This window comes from Chrysochloris asiatica, unplaced genomic scaffold (assembly GCF_000296735.1).
Source record: "Chrysochloris asiatica unplaced genomic scaffold, ChrAsi1.0 scaffold00069, whole genome shotgun sequence".
Classification (NCBI taxonomy): domain Eukaryota; kingdom Metazoa; phylum Chordata; class Mammalia; order Afrosoricida; family Chrysochloridae; genus Chrysochloris; species Chrysochloris asiatica.
In genome coordinates, this window is record NW_006408587.1 from 14,366,738 (window position 1) to 14,376,536 (window position 9,799).

At 39.0% G+C, this 9,799-nt stretch overlaps 1 protein-coding gene across 3 annotated transcripts in view; it reads right to left on the reverse strand.

Annotated features, from left to right (window-relative positions):
• Positions 1 to 7,504: 7,504 nt before the first annotated feature.
• The window catches only part of ZNF189 (zinc finger protein 189), a 14,642-nt gene continuing 12,347 nt past the window's right edge, over positions 7,505 to 9,799 (reverse strand). For 2 of the 3 annotated variants that reach the window (XM_006864712.1, XM_006864713.1), the window contains exon 3: positions 7,505 to 9,477. In XM_006864712.1, the coding sequence (XP_006864774.1) occupies positions 7,760 to 9,477 (1,718 nt within the window). In that variant the 3' untranslated portion in view covers positions 7,505 to 7,759. The remainder of the gene's footprint in view (positions 9,478 to 9,799) is intronic. The other variant, XM_006864711.1, reaches the window with a different exon arrangement.

Below are 9,799 nucleotides of genomic sequence, written 5' to 3' on the forward strand. Positions count from 1 at the left end.
ATGGGAATTGGCCTTGTGGTGATTTTCCTGTTTCCCTGTCATGAAGCTGGAAGAGGTCAGATACCACCTCCATACCATTTTTGCCCAGACAGTCTAGAACCTGCTGAATAATTTGTTTAAAGACACTCAGGACTAGGTATCAATCAATATATTGTTGTTAAGTGCCGTCAAGTTGATTCCGACCTATAGTGACCCTGTATTGGGTTTCCAAGGAGCGGCTAGTGAGCTTGAACCGCCAATCTTGAAGTTCAAACGGCTTTGCAGTCTGGTACATTAAGCCACAGCGCCACACCAGGACTCCATCAATCAATATACATGAACATAAATCAGTCAAGTATTAACTTGACACTTATTGTAAGGTGCTCTAGTAGTTCAAAACTATCAACAACTCTGGAGGAGAAAGATGAGGCTTTCTGCTCCTGTAAAGATTTCCTCAGAAACTCTATACAGCGTTGTTATGAGTCAGAACCAACTTGCACATTGCCGTTAACCGTTGTATGCTCAACACTGTAAGATGCTACTTGGGCCTTGTATCCTTAACCACTGAAATGAGGAAGATAAGGATGCAATTAGTAAACAAACAAAATGCTACACATAATGTGCAGTGTAGTGGCACAGGCTAGGTGCTGAGATCAAAAGGGAAGGGATGTTTTACAAAGGAGGTGGCATAAGCTGCTGGCAGTATATTACTAGTTATATAATACTGGGAAACATAGTGTCTTTAAGCTTCATTTTTCTCAACTGCAAAGCAGAGTTGTCATAAAGGTTAGTAATATTTTCTGCACAGTGCCAGGTACGTAAATTGTGATTAGATAATATATATGTATTTTGTCCCTATGTCACCTGGTTCTTGCAGTATGGTGAAAGTACAGGAGTAGGAATGAACATAAATTACCTGTGTCTGGCTAGAGCATAGATTTTATGTGTTGAGAGAATTATAGGAAGTAAGACTAAAATAGTGAAGTCAAGTAGAGCGGCAAGTTGTTATAATGGAAAGTCTTGCCTTAAAGTGATAAGAAATAGGCAACTACGGATAATTTTTGAGCAAGGAATGGCATGGTAGAAGAGTGTTGTTAAAGTGTACATTTTAGAATATAGAGAATCAGAAGAAAACTGGGAGCCAGTTAAGTGTTCATAGTAGCAATCCTGCCTAGGGCCTAGCCGTTTGTTGGTGAGGGTGGGTGAGCAGATATGGTATCTTTAGACTGAGGGAAACAACAAAACTCTCCTTACGTAGCAGAGACATTCACCATCCTAATAAAGCCTTTGTGTTTCATTTCAATCCAAGAGGCCAATACTGTAACCAATGAAAACCCAACATCTTCTCAGGAATCGACATGTATACATGGGCAGAGTACTGTGGCACAGTGGGAAATAGGGCACCTTCTAAACATAGCCCTAATTCAGTTCAGAACAACCAGGGCTGGACTGCAGCCCAAAGTTTCAAGTGTCAGAGAAATCTACCCAGTCCTCTTAAGATATCCAAGGTCAAGACATCTTTCTGCAGCCATTTCCAATGTTTCTTTGTCCTGTCCTGGTTTCACCCTAGGGGAATTTACAGGCTAAAGAAGGCAGTGTGCACTTGGTTCCAGGGATGTAATGACTGTCATGCGATACGGAAGTTTTCCTTAGCCATCTGACTGGCATGACAAACCTGTTTTCAAGAGCCTGGACAGGGAACTGCATAGGCAGAGGTACGTTTGTGCATAGCACATAGTCAATCTAACCTCGGGGTTCATGTTTGGTGATAGTTCCTAGTCTTAATGTAATACGAATTACTTTCTATTCAGTCTCCAGAGTCTACTTGAGGACAAAGAGCTCCTTGATGCAATTAATCCTTATGGAATTAACATAACACCAGGAAGTGTATTTTAAACTATATATTAAGTGATCTAGTACCACTTGGGCAGTAAAGTAAATATATCGGTCTTTGTCCATGCATTATGATTATGTTGTTGTTAAGTGCCATCGAGTCAGTTCCAACCCATAGCAGCCCTGTATAGGGTTTCCAAGGAGCAGTTGGCTTTAATGAAAAAGAAACCAATCAAGCTATCCTGTCACCCACCTAAAGCCATTAGACACTTTTGAAGGAGGAAGAGTGGGCTTATCAAATGTTATCCAATACTGATGGGGAAGAGTCACTTACAAAATAAAAAGATTGGACAATCTGAACTCAATATTAAGAGTTGAAGCAAGCAAATACCATGCTCAGCTAGGAATGCTATGTATGCTCTTAGGTTTACTGACAAATTTCTCCTTTTGGAAGAGAAAAAAAAAGACATGCCTAACACATCAAAATTGTAGAAAGATGGAGTATCACGGTAATTTCTTGCCACAAAAGACTCCTTTCTACTGCTTGTTCTAAAATGTTATCTACTAATAATTTGTTTCACCTACTTCAGCCCTAATTTTCTTCCAAATGGTTTCATATGTTACTTCCCACAAGAAATCCAAATTGGTCATTAAAAGTGCATAATCTTCACTTCAGCTGTGTCCTAAAATCCCTGCAAGTTTTTCGTTCCCATTTTCCACAAATGTTACTCCAACTCTTTACTTCTGACAAGGACTGAACTCTTAACTTCTCCCACTTAGTGTCCTTTCCTTACTCTTAGAAGATGAACTTGCCTCGTTTTTTTTTTTTTTTTTTTTTTTAAATGGGTCAACTTAAGTAAATTATCTTTCTTCATTTCCTCCATCAGCTACTAAATCTGTGTTCTTCCCTTTCCTCCCAGATTGGAGGAAGTATTCCCCAATCCATTCGTGTCAAGATTCATTTTATCTTCTTCAGTAAGCTATTCAAATTTCCTCCTGTTCTTTTTGCAGCTGTTCCCTCAAATAATTCTTTTCAGAACTGATACTCAAGTTTTCCTTTAATCTCTATCTAGTCTATTTTCATTCCTGGATGTTTATGTTGTTGCTGTTAAGTGCCATAGAGTTGGTTCCAACTCATTTTTGTTGTTGCTTGGTGCCATCGAGTCAGTACCAACTCATAGTGACCTTACGCACAGCAGAACAAAACACTGCCCGATCCTGGGCCATCCTCACTATTGTTGCCACGCTTGAGCCCATTGATGCTGCCACTTTGCCAAGCCACTTTGCCAAGCCATCTTCCTCTTCTGCTCTGACCCTCCACCCTACCAAACATGATATCCTTCTCCAGCGACTGGTCCTTCTTGACAATATGTCCAAAGTATGAGAGATGAAGTTTGGCCATCCTGGCCTCCAAGGAGCACTCTGGCTGCACTTCTTCCAACACAGATCTGTGGGTTCTTTAGGCAGCCCATGGCACCTTCAATATTCTCCTCCAACACCATAACTCAAAAGCATTATATTTTACAACTACTGATCCTTCCTCTTTGCTCCCAACCTTTGCATTCCAATCACCGATAGTGATCAATACATCTTGATTGCATGTTTGATCAATTTCAGATTGAAGAAGTTGGTAGAATTCTTCTATTTCATCTTCACTGGCTTTAGTGGTTGGTGCATAAATTTGAATAATAGTGGTATTAACTGGGCTTCCCTGTAGGCACATGGATATTATCCTATCACAGACAGCATTATACCTCATGACTGATCTGGATATGTTCTTTTTGACAATGAATGCAACACCATTCCTCAACAATTTGTCATTCCTCACATAGTAAATCATGTGGTTGTCAGATTCAAAATGGCCAATATCAGTCCATTTCAGCTCACTAATGCCTAAGATATTGATGTTTATGGGTTCCATTTCATTTGTGACCATTTCTAATTTTCCTAGATTCATACTTCACACATTCCATGTTCCGATTATTAATGGATGTTTACAGCTGTTTCTCATTTTGAATTGTGCCCCATCAGCAAATGAAGGTCCCGCGGGCTTTTCTCCCACAGGCTTTACTCCATTCACGTCATCACTGTTAACTCTACTTTGAGGAGGCAGCTCTTCCTCAGTCACATTTTAAGTGCCTTCCAACCTGAGGGGCTCATTTTCCAGCACTGTATCTGACAGTGTTTCTCTGCTATTCATAAGGTTTTCAGTGACTAAATATTCATAAGTAGTCTGTCACTCCTTTTTCCTAGTCTGTCTTCCTCTGGAAGCTCACCTGAAACCTGTCCACCATAGGTGACCTTGCTAGTATTTAAAATACCCGTGGCATAGCTTCCAGAATAACAGCAACTCACAAGTCACCACAGTACAACAAACTTGATAGATGAGTAGTGGTTTCAACTCATAGTGGCTGATGAGCTTGAACTGCCAATCTTGCAGTCTAGCACATTAACTCACAGTGCCACACCAGGACTTCTGATGTTTATATACTAGTATAAAATGAGTAAAAACAATGTCAAATAAAGGGCTGCCAGCAGCTTACCTTTTTTGCTGAAGATATTTAACAGATTATCTAGTTATCACTATTATTTCATGACTTCAAAAAATTAATGAGCACAATAAGATCAATTTCAGTTTTCATAATACTGTATTGACATTTGAATGTAGAACAATAAATTCTGTCAAGAGCTGTTCTATCTGTAGCATAGTGGTTAGGAGTCGGGCTGCTAACCGCAAGTTCAGAAGTTCGAAACTACCAGGTGCTCCACAGGAGAAAGATCAGGCCTTCTGCTCCCATAAGGATTTATAGCCTCAGAAACCCTATACATGATCACTATGAGTCGGAACCTACTGCACTGCATATCACCAGCACCACCACCACATTCTCCAAGCACTACTTAACCCCCCTGAAATCTGGCTTTTCCCAACTTCAACTCTTTCAGAACTCATTAATAATTCTAGTGACCAAATGCAATGACTTCTTTAGAGCCTCTTCCAGGTCACTTTCAATAGTAGTTATCAGCCTATCAGGCTTTCTATACCTCTGGTTGATCCTGTTCTCTTTGCAGGTTTTCATTTTGTCCAGGATTAAATGAGAGGGTCTGTAGAATTCCATCTCTGGACTTCTTTTCTTCATTTTCAATTATCTTAATCCATTTACATGCATAAACACTGGAAATCAATTTCCAGCCCAGGTCTTTCCCCTAACACCATAACCATATATCCACATGCCTCTGGTCAAGTCTACTTTACTTTCATAGATAGACCAAACATTACATGCTCAACACAACTTTAGCAATTTCTTCATTCCACATCTGATGTCCTATGTTCCTTCTCAGTAACTAAGAACAGCAATCACTCAAATCCACTTTCTCACTTGCCTCATCCAATTTAGCATGTGTCTTACTGTTTTTCTCAATTCCATCCACTTGTCATTCCCAATGCCTAATTTGAAGGCATCATAACCTCCCAACTGTTTAGTCTATTCTAAGATGGCCCTGAGGTTCTTAGCATGGAAACCACAGTCCTTGAAACAGTATTTTGTATATGTACTTTTCTGCAGGTTAAGATCCACAGACCTAAGAGATGTCAAGAACCAGGGTCCTAGATCTCCTCCCTGCATCTCTACATTGTCTCTTGAGTTAAAACGGAGGTGCCACAGGGTGTGTTATGTGTGTAGTGTTTGGAAGAGGGCAAAGGGAATTATCTGGAGTACTAGTGATGTTATTTTTCACGTTTGCTTTTAAGAATTCATTGAACTACACTTAAAATATGGGTCGTTTTGACACAGACATATAACATATTTCAATACAAGAAGAATGTTTATTACATCAGTTTAGGTGTAAGAGTAGTCCAATCTCCATAGTGCGGCAACTCTTGCTCCACCCTTTCCTAAGGGCAGTCCTTAAACAGGGCCACATCCACCACTCACTTTGCAACAGCTTACTCTGTAGTTACCAGGCTCTCTTACTCCAGGTCTTAGCACATTATTCATGCTTTGTAGCACTCTTACTCTTAAGCATAACCTCCTCTTGGAAGATGTACTTTCCTCTTCCAGGCATTTCATTTCCCTCTGTAGAGTCCTCGGCATACTTTCATTATTTTCTTGGGAAATAGAAGTGAACCTGCAATAATTTTGCTTAATAAAACTCATTTTGGCTATGCTTTTAAAAAGTGGATTGTAGATATAATTACGAACTATTCACTGCACTGGGATTTTGTTTGTCCAAGGATGTTTTATAGTTTTAATAGGAATAGCTGTATAACTATGGCTGCCAATTCCAATGTCTACAGCCACCAGATGTTCTGCTAAGCAAGATAACATCAAGAAATTACTAGTAATTCGAATTAAAAGCAAACAAATGGTGTTTTACTGTATGTATTTTTTTACAATATATAAAACAGGCCTAATAAACAAAAAAACACAATAGGTATAAGGATCTCATTATTGATTGACACCCTGGGATGGGAACCAATGGTACATAACAATTCATAAAACTGGGGAGATTAAGGGCAGGAGGATTTTATTGAGGAATCAGTGCAGTTTTAGTTGCTCCCTCCCCCAAATTGGGTTACAAATGTTTTTGAAATGTTAAATATATAGTAACTATGAGTATTGAGTATCACAATTTGAACAGATGCGGGTGTACAAAGAAAGGCATATTTCAACACATGTACCATAACTTCCATTGTTATGTATACACCCGTGCACATACACCATATGTATTTAGAGGTAAGAAAACAAAAGTTTAGAGTGACTATAGACTAGGGCTATAGGAAAGTTGTCATTTGCTAAAACCATTAGGAAGCTAGAATTAGAGTTCTTTGATGATCTGGAACTCTATACTCAGAGAAACAGGCCTGAGCCATAAGTGATCTACTCCAAAAATGGTTTACTACTTACAGGTAGAATAAGTATGATCAATTTCCTTGACAGTAGGATAGATACTTCATTAAAGTAACAAAAGACTCTTACACAAAGCAAAAAAAAAAAAAAAGTTTTAATGATGAAAACAGAGATTATTCAGTTTATAATAACCTTTGACTAAGGGAAGTCCTAGAACCAAAAATAAGGACTTAAAACTGCATGCAAACCTAGTTACCATAAAAAGAAATACAAAAAAACCCAAAAAATCAGCTTCCTCAAATAAACTCCAGGCCTTTTTATTTCCAATTCTTGGTTATCAGAATCTGTACACTTTTACATGCTCTCAGAAATGGCAAAATAAAATTATTCATATAGGACAACAAATATCTTTCACATATGAAGATACAAAAGAACAGTCTCTCTTCACCTTTTTTGGGTCACCTTGGATAAAAGGCACTCCCAAAGGTTTCTTGCAACATCATTCCCAGGTTTCTTACTCACATAATCTTTATACACAAAGTTAATGATCCACTCATTTGATAGGTATAGGGACCTCAAGGCATTTGACTCCCCTTAACTCACAAGCCAAACAACTGGTTTTCTCAACCAGTTTTGGATACCAGTTTCAAATAAAACATCTAGGCTTTGTTTCCTTGAAAAGGTGATATGCTTAATCACTGTGCTTTGGCATGCTAATCCAAATATGTAATGGAAATGAAGGAACCACCAAAGATGATGGCGGAGGACTCTTAACCATTATCCTATTCCCATATGCTACTAGTTCCCTCATTCCATTTCACCTTTGTTTCATTTTAACTGAGTGTTCTGAACTTGGGTTTAACCTCTCTGCTGAATGGTTTGTTAAAGAAAGATGCTTAGATTCCTTACTGAGTCTTTATCTATGACAATCAAAACAAAGAGTAATGAAAGTCTACAATCACCCATGGGCATTTTAGACATCATTGCCTAAGGCCAAGGAGAATTTGCTTTATTTGTCAAATTCAACTCACGTTGAGTCAGTGAAACTGCACTTGGGTAGCTAATCTCAAATCAAATTGAGCTTTAACATTTCTTTACATCTACTGCATCCAAGCAGTGTGTAATTTTTGATGCTGAATAAGAGAAATACGGCAATTGAAGGCTTCACCACAAGCATCACATTCGTGGGTTTCTTGGATTTTCACCTCGGCATGCAACTTCTGATGGTTGACAAGGCTGCGTTGTTGACTGAAACTTTTGTCACACTTCTCACACTTATAAGGTTTCTCTCCTGTGTGTATTCTCTGATGCTGAATAAGGCCTGAGTTCCGGCTAAAAGCTTTTCCACATTCATCACATTTATGGGGCTTATTCCCTGTGTGCACACCCTGATGTCGAATAAGATTACAAAGTTGACTGAAGCTTTTGCCACATTGTCTGCAAAGATAAGGTCTCTCACCAGTGTGAATTCTCTGATGTTCAATAAGAAATGAGCTCCGACTGAAGCTTTTCCCACAGACAGTACATAGGTAGGGCTTTTCACCAGTGTGAATTCTTTGATGCTGTACAAGATGAGCACTAACACTAAAAGTCTTTCCACATTCTTCACATTTATAAGATTTCTCCTTAGGGTAGACATCTTGCTGTATAACAAGGCTACAATTTGGATCAAAACTTTCCCTAGTTTCATTGTATGGGAAAGTCTTCTCTCTTGTATGAATTCTCTGATGCTGAATAAGGCCTGAGCTCCTACTAAAGGCCTTTCCACACTCCTCACATTTATGGGGTTTGTCTCCTGTGTGAATTCTCTGATGACGAGTGAGGTTGCAAAGCTGACTAAAGCTTTTCCCGCACTCTTTGCATTGATAAGGTCTTTCACCCGTATGGATCCGCTGATGTTCAATAAGGAATGAGCTCCGACTGAAGCTTTTTCCACATTCAATACAAAGAAAAGGCTTCTCACCAGTGTGAATTTTCTGATGTTGTATAAGGTATGTACTCAGTCTAAAGGCTTTTCCACATTCCCCACATTTATGAGGTCTTTCACCAGTGTGAATCCTCTGATGTTCAACAAGTAATGAATTTCGACTAAAGCTTTTCTTACATTTGTTACAGTGATAGGGTTTCTCACCAGTGTGAGTTCTCTGGTGTTCAATAAGGTGTGATTTCCAACTGAAGGCTTTCCCACAGTCAGCACACTTATGGGGTTTCTCACCTGTGTGAATCCTTTGATGTTTAACAAGGCTCCTTCTCTGGCTGAAGCTCTGCTTACATTGATTACACTGATAGGGTCTCTCTCCAGTATGGATCCTCTGATGTCTAATAAGTGTTGAGCTCACACTAAAGGTTTTTCCACAGTAATTGCATTCGTAGGGTCTTTCCCCAGTGTGAATTCTCTGATGTTCAATAACAAATGAACTGCGGCTAAAACTTTTCCCACATTCATTGCATTGAAAAGGTTTCTCACCAGTATGGACTCTTTGATGTTGAATGAAATGGGCTTTGCGTACAAAACCCTTTCCACACTCTTCACATTTATGACATTTTTCTTCTGAGTTTGGTCTCTTACGGATTATATTAGTACTTCCTCTGAACATTCTTTGTTCTTGGGTCAAAGATTCCCTTGGTATTTCCCATAAGAAAATCCCTCTCTGTTTATCTAACCTACCAACTAGTTCAAAGGTTTCTCTACTCATAGGATCCTGGTCAATTTCACTTTTGATTCTTGTAACTATTACACTCTGTGGCTCCACTTCTTCAATTTCTTCAATTTCCTGTTTCACAATTGGTTCCTCATCGTTATCTTTGCTCAAAACATCTAGAAAAAAACAGAAAATGCAAGTATCAGTCAAGTTCTTTGCTAACCCCAAACACAATCCATTGGCTTTCAGTTGGTTCTGAGTCACAGTGACTCTATAGGGCAGAGTAGAATGTCCACACAGAGTAATCTTTATGGAAGCAGACTGTCACAGCTTTCTCCTGTAGAGCAGCTGGTGGGTTCAAACTGCCGACCTCTCATTCACAGTCAAGTGCTTAACTGCTGCACCATCAAGTTCCTTAGCCTTCTGCTAGTAAGGAGAAACTGTAAGGCTAGGTAATAAAGACAAATCAACCCATTATATTTCTAAAATATAGTTTAA